Source organism: Macrobrachium nipponense, chromosome 3 (genome assembly GCF_015104395.2).
Source record: "Macrobrachium nipponense isolate FS-2020 chromosome 3, ASM1510439v2, whole genome shotgun sequence".
In the NCBI taxonomy this organism is placed as follows: domain Eukaryota; kingdom Metazoa; phylum Arthropoda; class Malacostraca; order Decapoda; family Palaemonidae; genus Macrobrachium; species Macrobrachium nipponense.
In genome coordinates, this window is record NC_087202.1 from 45,474,698 (window position 1) to 45,493,333 (window position 18,636).

The 18,636-nt window shown below is 41.1% G+C and overlaps 1 protein-coding gene across 4 annotated transcripts in view; it reads right to left on the bottom strand.

Annotated features, from left to right (window-relative positions):
• Window positions 1-18,636, bottom strand: part of LOC135221728 (myosin-11-like) — a 247,313-nt gene that overhangs the window by 146,150 nt on the left and 82,527 nt on the right. For all 4 annotated transcript variants that reach the window (XM_064259518.1, XM_064259519.1, XM_064259517.1 and 1 more), the window contains one exon: window positions 3,998-4,159. In XM_064259518.1, the coding sequence (XP_064115588.1) occupies window positions 3,998-4,159 (162 nt within the window). The remainder of the gene's footprint in view (window positions 1-3,997; window positions 4,160-18,636) is intronic.

An 18,636-nucleotide genomic window follows, 5' to 3' on the forward strand; every position in this document is an offset into this window, starting at 1 on the left:
CAAAATAATCAATATTTGAAGGTTTTTTGATGAAAAATGCAATAAGAATGCAGTTTACATAGTTTTCAATGCACCCAAAGCATTACAAGCAAGCTTTTCTTAGGATTTTTTACGATGTTCCAGCTTGCAATGATTTTCGGCTTACAACGCATCTCAAGAACGGAACCCCCATCGTACCCCGGCGACTCCCTGTATATATATATATATATATATGATACAAAAATGATTTCCTAATTTTAAAATATAAATATTGATCAATACTGTACTAGTAAGTTTAATAAGATTAAATGATATCACATAATAACTAATAATTCTCTCTCTCTCTCTCTCTCTCTCTTACAGGGATGTATGCTTTTTGTATGATAAATGATTTACTAATTTTCAAATATTAATGTAAAGAGCAATCACTTCAATAAAGAAAATACTACAGTGAATTAGTAAGCTTTTAGTTTATAAATTTTAAAAATTACGTAAGAATGAAGGAAATCCCAGTCTTCACGCATCTTTCTTTTGAACTCCAGGTCTCACTCTCTCTCTCTCTCTCTCTCTCTCTCTCTCTCTCTCTCTCTCTCTCTCTCTCTCCCTCTCTCTTTCTACTGAGATGAGAGATTTTTATGGTACATGTATGTATATGTTTATTAATATTTTCATATAATAATAATAATAATAATAATAATAATAATAATAATAATAATAATAATAATAATAATAATCAGATACAGCGCAGGAATAGTCAAATGGACGAAGGCAGAACTCCGCACCATAGATCAGAAAACCAGGAAACATATGACAATACACAAAGCACTACACCCAAGAGCAAATACGGACAGACTATACATAACACGAAAGGAAGGAGGGAGAGGACTACTAAGTATAGAGGACTGCGTCAACATCGAAAACAGAGCACTGGGGCAATATCTGAAAACCAGTGAAGACGAGTGGCTAAAGAGTGCATGGGAAGAAGGACTAATAAAAGCAGACGAAGACCCAGAAATATACAGAGACAGGAGAAAGACAGAAAGAACAGAGGACTGGCACAACAAACCAATGCACGGACAATACATGAGACAGACTAAAGAACTAGCCAGCGATGACAATTGGCAATGGCTACAGAGGGGAGAGCTAAAGAAGGAAACTGAAGGAATGATAACAGCGGCAAAAGATCGGGCCCTAAGAACCAGATATGTTCAAAGTACGATAGACGGAAATAACATCTCTCCCATATGTAGGAAGTGCAATACGAAAAGTGAAACCATAAACCACATAGCAAGTGAATGCCCGGCACTTGCACAGAACCAGTACAAAAAAAGGCATGATTCAGTGTCAAAAGCCCTCCACTGGAGCCTGTGCAAGAAACATCAGCTACCTTGCAGTAATAAGTGGTACGAGCACCAACCTGAAGGAGTGATAGAAAACGATCAGGCAAAGATCCTGTGGGACTATGGTATCAGAACGGATAGGGTGATACGTGCTAACAGACCAGACGTGACATTGATCGACAAAGTCAAGAAGAAAGTATCACTCATTGATGTCGCAATACCATGGGACACCAGAGTTGAAGAGAAAGAGAGGGAAAAATTGGATAAGTATCAAGATCTGAAAATAGAAATAAGAAGGATATGGGATATGCCAGTGGAAATCGTACCCATAATCATAGGAGCACTAGGCACGATCCCAAGATCCCTGAAAAGGAATCTAGAAAAACTAGAGGCTGAAGTAGCTCCAGGACTCATGCAGAAGAGTGTGATCCTAGAAACGGCACACATAGTAAGAAGAGTGATGGACTCCTAAGGAGGCAGGATGCAACCCGGAACCCCACACTATAAATACCACCCAGTCGAATTGGAGGACTGTGATAGGGAAAAAAAAAAAAAATAATAATAATAATAACTTTAATTACAAAAATCATAAGTGAAAGTATTTTACAAATATTACGATAATCTCTCTCTCTCTCTCTCTTACAGAGATGTATGTTTTTTGGATGATAAATGATTTACTAATTTTCAAATATCAATATTAATGTAAACAGCAATAATATAAATTCATTAAAGAAAATACTAAAGTGAATTAGCAAGATTTTAGTTTATAAATAAAAAAAAATATGTAAGAATGAAAGAAAATGCATTTTACCCAGTGCCTTGTCTTTGAACTCCACGTAGCCAAGCTGAGTTGGCAGGGGTCCAACAACTGTCAAATTTATCAGGTAATGTGTCAGGAGGGGGAGTGTGTGTTGCCCTCTCAGGATCATGTAAATTCTCTCTCTCTCTCTCTCTCTCTCTCTCTCTCTCTCTCTTTTTTTTACCGAGATGAGAGAATTTCTATGGTATATGTGTATGTTTATTAATATTTTTGCATAATAATAATCGTAATATAACTAATTTCAAAATTCATGTGTGATAGTATTTTAAAGAAGTACAATAATCTATCCATTTCAGTCTTTTAAATAAGGATAACTCTCTCTCTCTCTCTCTTTTGCCACACGAGATACTAGTATGTCCTAGTGGTAACTCTCGCCCTCAGTTTGGGCTGGAAGTGTATGTATAAGTATATCTTTAAGGACATTACTACATTTTATGGCAAAATAATAATATACAGTACTAGTTTACAAATAATATCAAGTTTAATGAGATTAAACAGTAACAATAACATCTCTCTCTCTCTCTTACGTATGTTTATTTGTTTTGTAGTGTAAATAAATGATTTACCTTATAACTAATTTTCAAATAATAATAAGATTAATTAAAAATAGCGATTCCCAGTCTTTTTATCCACTTGGAGGAAAGTGGGCAGGGGAGTAAATGACAGTTTGATGTACGAATTGGTGGAGGGGAAGGAGTCGGAGTCTAGGAGTTATTCTCTCTCTCTCTCTCTCTCTCTCTCTCTCTCTCTCTCTCTCTCTCTCTCTCTCTCTCTCTCTCTCTCTCAGAAATAATTCATAATTTCACTCTTAATGGTCAGATATATGATGTTGCCATTCATTGGTCTCTCTCTCTCTCTCTCTCTCTCTCTCTCTCTCTCTCTCTCTCTCTCTCTCTCTCTCTCTCTGTTATTTGCTGTAGGTATATATTTTTAATGGTAAAATGTTTAAGATGACTTTGAAATAATATTAATATAACCTCAAAGATTAATGCAGTAATAGGTTAGTAATATATATACATATACATATATAGAGGCATTTCCCGGTTATCGGCGGGGGTTCCGTTCTCGGCAGGGTGCTGATAAGTGAAAACCACCATGAACTCCTTATGGGAATTACTGCTTCAGTTTTCATACGATTTGGACTTTGTCAGATTTTCTGGAAAAGATTACATACAAAATCCAAGCTTCTGCAGTAAATGCTTCTCTAATACATTAAGGCAAAGACAGATGGAAGGGTAAAGATTTTAAAAGAGCTTCACACTATCTTATATTAAAAAAGACAGACTTATACAAATATTAGCATTTTTATCATGACCATAAGGTAGTTTAGCTACACCAGTCAAATTCCCAAGTTATCTCTAGACTTACCAGTCAAATTCCCAAAAAGGTAGCTTAGCTACACCAGTCAAATTCCTGTGTTACCTTAAAACTTACCAGTCAAATTCCCAAACTATCTTAGGACTGACACAAATGATTTGTTCTTAAGTAAAGGGTAAAAACCATGATAGCATGCATTGGAACTAGGCAACAGGACATTGCCAAGATTCCTCTAGACTACCTAAGGGATCATATTACTAATACTAATCTCATCAAGGTATCTGTTCAACATATGGGTAATCTTGGATGGTCTTCTAGTTGGCAGACAAGCAAACTAAGACATATGCACAATAAAAGAATCTCTATCACAGCAACAACATTTTTGTTATTTTATGTCTTCAGATAACGCTGATAAAATAATGATATAATAAATAACTTTCCTACAGGGCAGGAATATAATTTAACTACATGACAGCTGTTGCTTCTATCAAAATAAAAATTTAAATCATACATCTAACCAAAGGCATCTAAATATTCTCACCTTCATGTACCGCTCTTCAAATGTGTCCTCCAGTTCCTTCATACGCTGAGAATCTTCTGCACGGCTGATGGTGCTTGTGCTCATGATCTCACTTTGGGCATCATGACCGGGTGCAGCATTCTCCCGTAATGACTGCAATTCACTTTCCAAAGCCTGAATTGTCTGCAATGATTGATTTATATTTTGTCACAAATTATAAACTAGTTCACACTGGCTATGGAGAAGAGATATGCAATAAGAAAAGATGAGACAAATTTTTGAAGCACTCATTCTATTGTTTAATTAAAAGCCAAATACTTTAAGCTAAATAAAATATGTAAACTTACTGTTAAAGATAGCTTATAGTGAGTCGGCATTCAAACAAAAGAAAGAGATTGAATGGCTGCCTGGATGACTATCTAGTACTACAGTAGCTCACTGATATGAAATTTTTATAATAAAATACATTTTTGTACATACAGTCCAGTCCCAAATCAAATCTATTGTCATTTAAAGTATTTTAGGTGGGGGGGGGGGGTTTGTTGTTGGTATTTGAGAGAGGGGGTAGGGGGAATGCTTGGAGGAAAACTGCTCAGCCATTAGCCAAGATGGAAGACTCTGCCTCACGCATTTGTGATATCACAGAGCAGTCTGTATGAAGGAAGCCATCAAAGCAGCTACACCTTCCAAGGGCGTGACTATTTTGTCAAACAAGAGGAGCCAAGTGCATGATGAGATGGAGAGGCTGCTTTTTGTATGGATTAAAGACAAGGAAATCGCTGGCGATACAATAACTGAGACAGCAATCTGCCACAAGGCCAGCGCTATTTTTGGTGATCTGATTGCCCAGGATGAAGACGACGGAGAAGGGACATCGACGGCAACCCTAGACTTCAAGGCTTCTTGGGGGTGGTTGATAAATTCCTTGAATGGACTGGCATCCATTCGGTGGTTCGGCATGGGGAGGCTGCCAGCTCGGACACGAAAGCGGCCAAAGCCTTTATTAAGACGTTCAACAAGATGACGATCAAGGAAGGCTTCAGTTCTCAGCAAGTCTTCAACTGCGACGAGACTAGCCTTTATTGGGAAAAAATGCCTCATCGGACATATATCATGGAGGAAGAGAAGCTACCCGGGCATAAGCCTATGAAAGACAGGCTTACGCTTGCACTTTGTTCCAACGCCAATGGGGATTGTAAGGTTAAGCCCCTACTTGTGTATCATTCTGAGACTCCTCGAGCCTTCAAGAACCAAGTGCTAAAGGAGAAGCTTCCAGTGATGTGGAGGGCTAATGCGAAAGCCTGGGTAACGAGGTTTTAGTTCAATGAGTGGGTAAATCTGTATTTCGGCCCGACAGTGAAGAAATTCTTGGAAGAGAAGCGCCTCCCTCTGAAATGTCTCCTGTTGTTGGACAATGCCCCTGCTCACCCACCTGGCCTCAAGGAAGATATCCTAGCAGAGTATTCTTTTATCAAGGTTCTTTATCATCTGCCTAACACCATCCCTCTCCTCCAGCCCATGGACCAGCAAGTGATATCGAACTTCAAGAAGCTGTATACAAAACATCTTTTTAAGAGATGTTTTGACATCATCAATACCACAAACCTCACCTTGCGTAAATTTTGGAAGGAGCATTTCGATATCGTGATATGCATCCGACCCATCGACCAAGCTTGACAGGAGGTTTCGAGGCGAACCTTGAATTCTTTGTGGAGGAAACTCTGGCCTGATGCTGTATCTGCCCGACACTTCCGGGGATTCAACATGGGCAAAGCTGATGCAGATTCAGAAACAGTTGACGATCCTGAAACTGTTTCGCAACCAGATCTTGATGAGACCGTTGCACTTGGCAAGTCCATGTGGCTGGTTGTTGACGAGGACGACATCAATGACCTTCTTGAGGAGCACCAAGAGGAGCTTACGACGGATAACCTGAAGGAGTTGGAGGCCATGCAACATAACATCGTTCAAGAAGAGTTCTCTAGCAGCGGCAAGGAGGAGGAGGAAGATCCTATGACAACAGCAGAAATTAAGGATGCTCTAGCTGCTTTTCATAAAGTGCAATCATTTGTAGAAAAAGACACACACTGAAAAGGCTTACACAGGTCATATGCTTGCAAAGTTCCATGACTTTTGCCTGAGTCGTTTCAGGAACATTGTGAAAAGCATGCAGAAGCAATCTTCCTTGGATAGTTATTTTTTAAAGAGGCCTTTAGTAGTAGTAATCAAACAGGAAGATCCAAGTGATAAGAAAAAACAAAAAGTTGAAAGTGGTGAAGAAATTGAAATTTTGTAATAAATGTAAAGTATAAAAAAGTAAAAAAAAATGTAAAAATAAAAAAAAAAAGACAAAAAAAGAAATTTAATGTTAAGTTTTTTGTAAAGTTAAATGTTAATGTTTTCTGCCATTTGTTAATGTGTTTCGTAAAAATTAGTTAATGTTTTCTGCCATTTTTTAACGTGTTTCGTAAAGTTAAGTGTTCATGTTTTCGCCATGTACGTACAGTATTTCTTGTACCATGTACACTAATACACTTTATTTACAGGTACAGTATAGGTTATGTTAGGTATTGAATGGTCCAAATTGTTTATTGGTCAATTTAGCTTTATTATAAAATTTACTGTGGTGTTTTTGTAGGGCTTGGAAATAATTAGGCAATTTATTGTAACATATAGTTCGAGATACGAAAAATCAGGTTATGAAGGCCGCTTCAGAATGGATAAATTTCGTATCCTGAGGCACTACTGTATTCAGATCTGCGAAGTGTATTTTGAATGATCGGTATCATCATCATCGCCATAGGTATTACGTATTCAGATCTACAAAGTATATTCTGAAGGCTTCTGCTCAGCCATTAGCTAAAATGGAAGGCTCCGCCTCATGCATTTATGACATCATAGTGCAGTGTTTATGAATGATCGGTATTATCAGCATCCCCATACGTGAATCATTCAGATCGTCTGCATCATGTATGCATCTGCCAAGAAGCTGAAGAGGAAGACCTATTTTCTCGAAACTAAAAAGCTTGCCCTTAAGTTAAAGACGAAGGAAGGAGCAACTTCCATTTTGGCAGCAGTCGACAACTTGAAATTTGTCATTGCTGAACATAAAGTAAGAATTTTTTTTCTAGGTTAACTTGTTTTGACTAACTTTTGGCATTTGATCATTTATTTTTTCTATTGTTGAATAAGTTTTGATGAAAATGACTAGTAAAAGTGATTAACAGAGAAGCAGATGTGTTTGAGAGAGAGAGAGAGAGAGAAGAGAGAGAGAGAGAGAGATAGAGAGAAGAGAGAGAGTGAGAGAAGAGAGACGAGAGAGAGAGAGAGAGAGAGAGAGAGAGCGCAATTCGATTAATCCAAACTTTTCAAGAAACTGTCATTTCATTTTGAATTTGGAAGTTTTATCATTTCTTTTTAAGAAATTGTAATGTCACATCAAATTTTGAATTTTCATCAGTTCTTTTTTGTGGTAGAATAAATTTACATGAAAACGATAACATAGTGAATGTGCCGCACAAAGAAACTGAGACAGTCGCTCATAACCAAGTTTGTTAGGCCTAACGGGAGTGGAGACACTCGTATCCGCCAGTCCCCGAAATCTCAAATGGTTCACAAAGCCTTCCTTCAGCAGAACTCTTCATGGAGGATGAGATAGAGAAGTTTGAAAGTTTTTTGGCAGAGGATAGGTAGAAGAAATTCCATCCAAAAGGTTTTTTAAAGGAAATGACTGTATCGTACAGTACACTTGCACCCAATGGTGGCATTGTTTACGTGTGGAAGTTTTCACCATCTGTGTGTAATTTTAAATTTTTTCAAGTTATTAAAAGCTTTTTAATGTTTTATTTATCCATTAGAACAATTTCATATTAGAAAAAAATTACATTATAGTACATAGAAAGTATTGAAAATGGGTAGCATAAAAGAGTTTGACTGGATAAGTTGTCATTTACCTTGGCCCTAAAGGAATTATTCGCATAAGGTATGTGTTTCGAAATCTGCGAATCTCCAGTTCTACGAGGCTGTGGATCGACCAAATTCTTGCATAATTGGGGACCGTACTGTATGTACTTACCAAGTAATTTCATAGCTGGAAGTTTCTACCCACGGCAGTCTAGAAACTCAAACTTTGCGGTACCAGCCCCATCTACTTTCCGGGTACCAGGAGGAACAACTAAGCAGAAAGTTTCAACTTGTTTCACCCTTTACGTCCAAGTGAGATGAGAAGAACGTAATTACATGGCTAATTCCACACTGAGGAGAGGTGGGATCTATGGACATACTCTACTCCAAAACATTAAATGAGATACTGATTTAGAACTAGAATAGTTGCCAGCATTTAGAAAATGCTTATTGTTTCCTTACCTGGCAAGGGAGCAGCAGCAGCAAAGTGCTGCCTCTGGTCAATTGTTCCTCTTGACCTGTAGTGGGCGTGGCCACATAGCCCAGAGTCGCCCCTACATAAGTGGGAACTTTGCAGTGAGTGAAGTACACCTGTGGCTAGCAAAGTGAGAAGTGATGCCCTGGGCAGAGACCAGATAAAAAAATCACCAAAGCTGTTGCCTACACTAAAAAAATAACTGTGACGAACTGGTGGGTACTCTAGGTTCTGTGTACCCTCCAGCTTCCATAAAAAAACTCAACACCTATTACAAGCCAAGGAATAGAAAGAGGGACAGAAAACCCAACACCATGCCAGCCAAAGATAAAGGTGCCAAAGATAAAGGTTCCAAAGCACTACGATTTTCATACGTAGTCTCCATGTCCTTGAGATAATGCATTGCAAAAGCTGATTCGCATCTCCAGAAGGTTGATTTGGAGGATATTAGACAAGGACATAAAATGCCTGAAGGTGAGAGAGGTAACAACTGCCTGGCCTCCTGAGCCTTTACTTTAAAAGTCTGTAAGATGCCGTCTCCAGTCTGGGAGTGGGATTCAGAAATCAGGATCCTCAGAAGAAATAAAAGAGTGCTCTTGGAGATGATAACTGATGGCCCTTACCAGGAAGAGAAGTCTTTCCTCTTCTTCTGGTCCCAGGAGATCTGTTAAATTGTTAACTGCGAAGGAACAGGGCCAAGTTTTAGAGGTCCTCGTTTTTGGCCATGAACCTGAGAGAGAGGCAACAAACTACATTTCCTTGAGAGAAACCCACTCTCTTATTAATTGTTTATGGCTCACTAACACTTTTGGCCATGACCAAGGCTACTAAGAAAAGGGTTTTCTTGGTAAGGTTTCTCAACAAGCTAGTACAAAGTGGTTCATAGGAGGGACCTCTGATCCATTTCAAGATGATGTTTAAATTCCAGGGGACAGTTAGATTTCTTTTGCTTGACCGTGCCGAAGGACTTGAGACCATTTAGGCCTTGATTAGAGGACAAGTCAAGATCTCTCTGCTTATACGTAGACGAAGCTGAGCATTGATCTGTAAACCTTAATAGTGGATGTGGCAAGTTTCCTGGAGGTTCCCAAATAGAGTAGAAAATTGGCTATTTGGCTTACAGATGTCTCAGAAGATGAGATGTTATGGCGGCTGCACCATCTTTGAAAACCATCCATTTGAACTGAAAGAGTTTGCTAGAAGAAAGTCACCCGCATCCAGCAATAGCTTCTGAAGCCGAGTCTAGTTGAGACTTTTGCCCAACCTCATGAAATGTTCCACAAAGGCCAGGGTTTCTAAAAGGCTCATCCATTCTACCACTGAGCAAGAATGGAGACACAAAAATTTCTGGAATGTCTGAAGCCAGGAAGCAACTCTTCAGGGAGACAGAGAAGCCCAAAAAGCTTGAGAGTCTAGAATCATTCCTAAATAGAGAATCTTCTATGTAGGAGCCATCTGAGATTTTTTGTGATTAAAATTCCCAATTTCCCTGTCAGGCAAAAAATAATTTCTAAGCCCTTCACGCATTTTCCTTTAACAGATATCAGACAAGCCAGTTATCTAAGTATGTAGAGGCATAAGTAGTGTGTCCAGAGGAAGAAACCATTTTCCCAGCAGGGTGAGAATCCACGTGAATACCTGTGAAGCTGTGGACAGATCGAAGCATAGGGCATGGAACTGGAACACTTCCCTGAAAGAAAAATCTCAAATACTTCTGGGACTAAAACTACCACCAGCCCAACCATAAAAACTGTTGGGTACCCAGGTACACTGTAACCTTAGACTTCCCAAGAACAACATAAGAAACAAGACAAAGGATTACACAATTTTTGCAAGGGGACATGATGGATCCTTGACTGAGGTCCAGAGATTATTAGACAGGCCTCTAATACTCTCTATTCTGCTAAAATAATATTTAAGCAGTCTTACAGGGCAGAGCATTCTTTGTTCATCTTACGATCCAAGAATTCTTGTCATACTCTAATTCTAAAAGATCGAGGCCACGGTTTAGCGGTATTCTTGTTTTTAGCAATAAAATCAATGTGAGAGAACGTATTGAGTCGCCTGCCGCAAAACCGACTCTTTTGTCCATGGCTTGTACTTCACTAACTCTTGGCTGTTACAAGAGCCACTAAGAAGAGAGTTTTCTTTGTCAAATTACAAAAAGAGGCCAAATCTTGGGGTTCAAACTGAGAACTAGAGAGCCACTTCAGCACTATGTCTAAATTCTACGAGACAAGTCCCATGTTTTTCTTCTTGGTATCAAAGGATCTAATCAAGTCCGAAATATCTTGAAGACTGAGGCAAGCATTGCTCTGTATCCTTTTATGGTAGAAGATAATCCTTTGGTTTCCTTAAAAAATGAAAGGATATCTGCAATCTCTGTTAAAGACATTTTGGTAGAAGAGATTCTATTGCTTTTGCACCAGTTTTGGAATATTGTCCACTTGCCTTGGTATGTCAGTTGATGACTAACGTCTGCATTTGGAAATAGCATTTGAAGCTTTTCTCGAAAACCCTTTTGCTCTAAGGAGTCTTTCGGTAGTTTGTACCCAAAAAGCGCCAGAGATGACAACTTTTGATGAAAGCAGTTGAAATGGGGCTGTCTGAGAAACTTTTTCTTTTGTGGTAGAAGTCTTGGAAAATACCAGTAGACTTAATAGTTCTGGGAACCATTCCCTTCATGGCCAAAATGGCACTATTAGAATCATTGTCACATTCTGATGACGATGGAACTTGTTCAACATTTCCCTCACCATTGCGAACAGGGTAAATGCCTAGGGGAACTTGTCGGACCAACCTAGTAGCATTGCATCTGTTGCCCATGCTCAAGGATCCAGAATTGGGGAGCAAAAAAGCGGTAGTTGAAAGTATTCTGATGTTGCAAAAAGGTTTAATATTGGTGTTTCCCAAAATTTCCACAGGTATAGACATACCAGTGGGTCTAAAGTCCATTCTGTCTGAATCTCTTGGTTTCGGAGGCTCAGCTGGTCCGCCAAGATGTTCATTTTCCCATGAACAAATCTGGTGATCAATGAAGTCTGATTTTGTTTCGCCCATACGAGGAGGTCTCTTGCCACCTGGCAGAGGGATAAAGGGCGTGTGTTCCTCCTTGTTTGCTTATGTAGGGTAAAGCAGTTGTGTAGTCTGAGTGGACTGCAACCATCCTTCTGGACACTACTGAAGAAAATGCCATCAGGCCAAATTGTATTGCTTTCAACTCCTTGACATTTATATGCAAATACAGTTGTTCCTTCAACTACGTTCTGGAGATTTCCTTGTTTTCTGAGAGAGTTCCCCAGCCTAGATCCAATGCGTCAAAATAGAAGTGTAGGTCTGGGTTCTAAGGAAAAAGAGACTTCCCTTCCAGCAACCTGTCTCTTGATTTCCAGGCTGATCAAAAACTTGAATGAGGCAGGACATCTTTTCCCGTACCATTTGTCTCTAAGGCAGAACTGAAGAACTCTCAAATTTGATGAAGTCTCCCTATGGAGACAAACTGATCTATTGAGGCCAACGTTCCCAGACAAACTGCTCTATTGATGCCAACGTTCCCAGGGACTCATCCAGCCATTGGCTCTGCAATACCAAGAAGAAAGATTCAGGTATTCGTCTATTTTCTGCTGACATGACTCCACTCTTTTCAAGGAGGGAAAAGCCCGAACACGAAGAGTTGGGAGTCATTCCCAAATAAATTATTGCCTGACAAGGAGTCATCCGTGATTTTTGGTGATTTATCACTAATCCTAGTTCCTGTTCTAGTAGAAGAGTTTTCCGAAGGTCCTCTGTACATTGTTCCTTTGATTTTGTTTGAAGAAGCCAGTTGTCCAAGTAGAATGCTACGTTGCCCCTATTAGATGGAGCTAACCTGCTAAGGGAGCAAGGCTACATGTGAAGACTTGTGGGGCTGTTGACAGCCCAAAACATAGTGCTGAAACTAAAACACTTGATCCCGAAACGTAACTCTTAGGAACTTTCGGGAATTCAGATGGGTTGGTACGTGGAAGTAAGCATCTTGAAAGTCTACTGATACCATCTAATCCTCTTGACGCATGGATGCTAAATTCGAACGTGTTATTTTCATTTTGAATTTCACCTCTTGGATGAATACATTAAGAGTGCTTACATTTAGCACTGGTCTCCATCCCCTCATGATTTTGGCACTACGAAGAGGTGATTGTTGAACCCCTCAGAATCTTGATCTGGGACTACTTCTATCGCTTCTTTCTCAAGAAGTAAGAACACTTCCTCCTCAAGAGCTGAAAATTGCTGTGAATTCTCAGAGTAAGTGTTCAAGGAGATGTGTCTTAATACTTCTACCACCCATCCCTCTGCTCCTCTCTAATCCCACTTCTCCCAATACTGAAGGAGCCTGGCACCTACTTTTATACGGAGGACATTGTGCTCACTTTTTAGAGGGGGTGGGGTGGTGGGGGTTTGTCATGGACTTCTTAATGGACCTCTACGAGAAATGCACGCTGGCTCAAGTTCTGGCAGAGGGTCTTTGACCCCTTCCTCAAAAGGGATAGGGTTGCAAGGGAGATGAAGACTTAAAAGGCTGAAATATGCATTTCCTTAGGTCGTCTGGATGACTTTGAAAGTAAATCCTCTGTAGACTTCTGCAGTTCACAGGAAATTCTATCCACTACAGCCTGTAAGAACAGACCTCTCGAGAGAGGTGAAAACAGAAGGGCCAATCTCTGAACTGATGGCACTACTTTGTGCTGTAAGAACACCATAAATACCTCCCTTTCAATACTCCCATGGCGTAGAGGCCAGCTAGCTCCCTCGGGCCATCTCTAACACCTTTATCTGCACATAGAAGTACGTTAAGGAGATCCGACGATAATTCATCTGGTAATTCTGGATATTCCTGGATTTTGTGAGCCAGAGAGCATATAGTCCTGTCAAGGAGACTCAGTTTCCAAACCTTTAAATAGATTCCAAACAAATGGTTCAGCTCAGCTGATGAGAACATGGTCTTGGGAGCAGAAAGGGCTGACCTCCGGGCTGAGTCTTATGAGACTGGAGAAGTCCCCTTGAGAGGAGGCAGCCACACCCAAGAAAGGCACTTCTCCTGTCACATAGTATGAGGTCTTCTCTTCAAAAACAAAGACGGTGGATAACTGAAGTTAAATTTACCCAATTCTCTCTTCTCTGATATTCATTCTTCCACTTCTTTGAACCTTCCTAACTGAAACAGAAAGTACCATCCGAGTTATATGAGGAGACTCTGCAGGACGACTGCTCAATTGGACAATCGACGCTGGAGACAAAGGTGTTGCAGGAGAAGTAAGTTGGGTTGCTCTGTAGTAAGTAGAGCAATAAAGCTATGTGAGCTGTAGGAGTAGTCTTTTCTTACACTTCCTCTTCCTCCTCTTCCTTGACTGAAGATACCAGAGATGTTGACAAGTCCCTCATGGTCGTGGATGAGTTCTTTAAACAACTCAAAATGTTGTCCAAGAGCGGTTTAATTGGAGCGAAAGAGGGATCCAACAACCCTGAAGGTTGTTGTGATGGTGCTGGAGCTACGAACCCAGTATTCACTGGCAGATTCTCAACAAGAGAAGCTCTTTTCAGAGGTAAAGAGCTTCTAGCTGACTTCGAGCGATCATCCAAAAGCGAGGACTGACACTGTCTTGCTGTACGAGAAGGCTCTAATCCAGGTTATGATGGGGAAGCTCTGGCACCAAAGACTGTCCAGGAGTGTGAGAGTAATCAGACGCGAGAGGGTGCTTGGGTGCAAGTAGATGTTTGGGTGCAAGCAGCTGCTTGGGCCTAAGTGGGTGCTCAAGAGCATAAGATTATCTGGGTGCAAATGGGTGCTCAGTCAGAACGTTCTGCTGTGATGCCAGCCAGCAATTAAGACATTAGGGGGTCAATCTGCAGATACTTCATTAGTTGAATCTACAGGTGTTACCACGTTTGCATTTCACTATAAATTGACGTTCGCCTGAACATTCATTGGAAAAACACTCTGGGTTGTCCCTAAAAACTAATAGTGAGGGAATAGCTTCTCTCACTATCTTACAAGGCACCAGGGGGGTGCAAGGTGCTTCTGCTGACCTTGTCAATGGTCTTGACTTACCACTCTTGCGCCATTGGCGCCTTTGTTCCAGTCTCAAATCAATGGAACTAGCTGAAAGACAATGTCTTTCACAAAACGCCTTTCCACTGATTATCTGTCGACACCTGGGCATTTGCTGTGCGTGAGACTGAGGGACTGACTACCCGGCAGCAGACCCCACCAACCTCCCTTGGGCTTCCGGTATAGCTTCTCCCTGGTGCAATGGAGTATGCTAGGGACCTTAGCCTAGGAGAATCGGCAGGCTGAGCTCCTCCACTGTCACTTCACGATCACTCACAAGTCAAACTAGCTGAACATACTTGTCCCCTGCAAGATGTACATTTAGTGTACCAATCATATTTTGATGAAGTAAGTCTAGTCTTGCAGCCTTTGCTGCTACAGCAAATACTCGTTGAACCTGTGTCAGACAACTTTAAACTCACAAGTTGAAAAGCAAGTCCTTATCTATAATCGTCACTATAAAATTCAGGGGAAATCCTATACCAGTACATGCTATGTATATCTAATCACCAAAATTCTACCCAAAACAAAAATACTTCACCAATTTGCAAAATTCCACAAAATTCAATGAAGAGAATTTCAAAACATCGCTATTGGGACAGGGCCATTTACCTTCACTTTTAAAATAAAAGAATCGCTACCATGAATTTCAGAATTTGGCAGCCAGTACTTTTAAACTTTTAGCTATGTTTTAGGGGTGTATATAGCCTACTTTAGAGTAACAATAGTAGGAGAGTACTGTAACGCAATATTACTTTGGGTATTGTAGGATGATGTTTTGGGGTTTATTTTTGTTTGAATTATCAAATTAAGCAGTGAAATATTAAAATCACAATTTTTGGAAGTAAATTGTATTTTTCCTAACTATACAAACCTGAGGTCCTTTACATAAGGAATCACTTTTGGCGTAGCTTGAATTACGGCCGTTAAATTCTCGAACAAGGTGGTTTAGGCAGTAACTACCATGTGGCAGGCGGGTAGGCTAGCCTGCCCGGATGTAAACACTCCACTTTGCCTTTTGGCCCAGGTTCAGATTGAGGGGTGGCATGAGGTGGGCATGTATGTACAGGACCTCAGGTTTGTATAGTTAAGAAAAATACAATTTACATACTTCCAAAAATTGTGATTTATTCCTACACGATATACAAACCCTCGGTCCTTTACATAAGGAAGACTCACTGATTAGTAGGAGAAATCTGAGTGAACCTCTAGAACTGACTGGAGTTCTACACACCTAGGCTACTCCTCCTGGTCGTAAGAGCGAGGAGGAGTCCCCTGCCTCTGACAACTTGATCGAAGTATAGGAGCTGCAAGATCAAGAGTCGGACTTCTGGGCCTTTTCAAAATGAGTGAGGAATCGTAACTCATTTGAAAATGGGCTGTGAAGAATATTTAGAGTCAGCGACATTAATGCAAAGTTTTGGGAAGGGTTTGCATTATTGCCAGTCTCCTTCCTTCCCTTGCTAGAGGAAGGAGCAGGATTGCTTCTATGATTATGATAAGAAACATAAAAAGGATGCTTTATGAATAAGCTCACAGCATCAATCGTCTGACCAGCCAGTGTAAGTTTGAGTCCTATCCTCAACCTGAAGGAAGAGGAGTGGAAGGATGAGGTGGGGAAGGTGGAGAGGCCAGCCACTCTCACATCCCTCTTACCTCTAGAACAGCACACCATAGGCGAGATGCAACTTGTCCTCCTGAAGGAGCTGGGTAAGCAAACACAACCTGCAATCATCGACCACTGGTCCCAGGAAATGAGGTTCCAAGGACCTGTGGGCAGGCCCAAAGGGAAAGATAAATATGGTTGCAATGACCTTATCTATCTTCCTGTCCGACATATTCTTTGGAGTGATGACAAGTACCCATCCACTGGACTATCCAACTGCAGAGAAGTCTGTAACGGTCTCGTAATATTCCGCAGCTGATAAAGACACCGACACTCCATGGTGGGTGTCAATCCTTATGGGTACAGGAACACGCCAATAGGACAAAGTAATGACTGATCTGGATCAACCAATACAAAGTCCACAGCCTAGCTCGTGACGGTCTCAGACTCTTCAACAGCTGCCAACTGACTGCGCTTGGTGTGAGGCGTACAGTCATGCATCTGAGACATAGTCACGTGACACCTACCTTTTGGAGGGTTATGCCGAGAAACCTTACAAATCGTCTATCTTGTTCGGCACCGATGTTGGGAAACGAGATGATGATTCTCTCAAGGCATGTACCCATCAGACGAAAGTCAATTGCCTTCTAGAGACCGAGGTTCCTGATGGCAAGACAGAAGTTCTCATAGTAGTTGAATCTCAACTAAGGAGAAACAATACTATATGCCAGTGAAAGACTAAGGTGAATGCAGACCTACGTCTTCACAGCTGAATCGAGAGAAGTTAACTCTCAAGATTCTGAACGTAGAAAAAGTCCTGTCGATGACACCAACCAGTGAAGACGACTTTAATCCCTGTTGTTTTACAGAGGACTGAAAACGCTAAAACGCTATTTCTTTGCTGTTCGGTGAGCAGTCGGAGTTTGCAATGAAAGCGGAGCGCTTTTCAGTAATGAAAACACAGGGATTGTACTGCCTGAAATACCGCTTCTCATGGGTTGGATCAGGGAGGACATTTCTATTACATACTTGGAAGTAGAGCTGGCAGGGCAGGGAACAGGCGAAGTCTTCCGTTATTCTTCTACACTTTGGGGTGAACAAAGAATAATTGCACACCTACGAATTACAAGATGTATTTAGAAGACAAACTCAGATGCCTGAAGAAATCATTGTGCCGCTGCGATGAAACGAAAGACTAGGCTACAGACTTCTGTTACCGTGAGGTAAACAGAAAGATGACAACGAGTCTAGTGAAAATTCTCGCAACGGCAAAAGGCGATGCAGCAGAGATGGTCATACATGTATGCGAGAATTCCAGCCAACCAGAGACCTAAGTCTGTGATTGCCGGGCAGAGATTCGATTCAATAGTCAATCATCGCAGAGGACGCAGGTCTGACTGCAGCAGGCAGAGCTGGCAGGCAGCCCGGACACCACTAGCTCTCGTTCACTTGTCATCCTGAGTTGTCAGGTAATCCATTCCATGAAGGAATGTGTTCGGCTAGAACCATCAAGCGCAAGAAAATACGCTCGAGCATTTGTATTTTAACCGAAACGGATTTCGGTGAATGCAAATGCTGTGTTGTTGTTATTGTAAACAATACCACAAGTATCTCAAAATCAAAACTGGTAACTCTTGGGAGGCTTGCAAGGCAGTCCCGAGTTGTAGTTCAACTAAGAAGATACTATTCGTCTCAGTCGCATACCCGTAGAGTTAACTACAATATGTGCCTACACCTCGGACAATTCAACAGATAACAGAAGCATGTCGCGAGGGAAATATACGTAGTATATTTGTAGGTTTCTGTACATAGACCTCCAGTCTAAATTCTCTTCCATTCGAGGAACAAGAATAAGGACTGGAAGCCAACCTCCTTCATTCTCTAATGAAGAGAGCGAACGTGAAGTTTTCCTGAATAAAGACTTCTACGGTGATAACAGGATACCGAAGACAATTAGTTCAAGCCAGAACAGTAGCCCTGGAGAGGCATTCAAACTCTCAGTGCTATCCATCCTGAACGGATTGACGTATGTTCGGTAAAATCCTAGGATTGAACCAAAAACATAGTCTCTCGGGTTCGAATTCCGAGGAGTAAACTCCCCCAAATTCCTCTTATTTCCTTGACTGTTATTGCCCGTTCTTCTCTATCCCGGGGTTGACTGCCTACTGAGGCGATGGACCGTCAGGTCCATCCAGGCTGAGCCCCTCCTGAGATATTCTTTCTTCAGCAGCAGTACTTCTTTCGAACACTAGAAATCGCGAGATTCCCGATTATCGATGTAACAATTATCAGGGATTCTCGTCTTGCCCACTCTGGACTGTGGTTTCGCCCAAGTGATTGCAGATCGTAGAAGACCAAAACGCTCGGAGAGTGCTAGAAACTCTGAAGAATTTTAAGTGCTCGGCGAAACCCCCCGAATTTCGTCAGACTATCATTGGGTGGTGGTCCTCCAGATTCCCATAAAAATCAAGGAGGAATGGGCAAGATCCTTCCTCAAAGACGGAGACTTACGTCCGGTAGGACCTGAAGGTCCCTCCAGGAACGCAGTCCCCGACACGGAATCCTACGGAGAATGCTCTGCAGGGTCC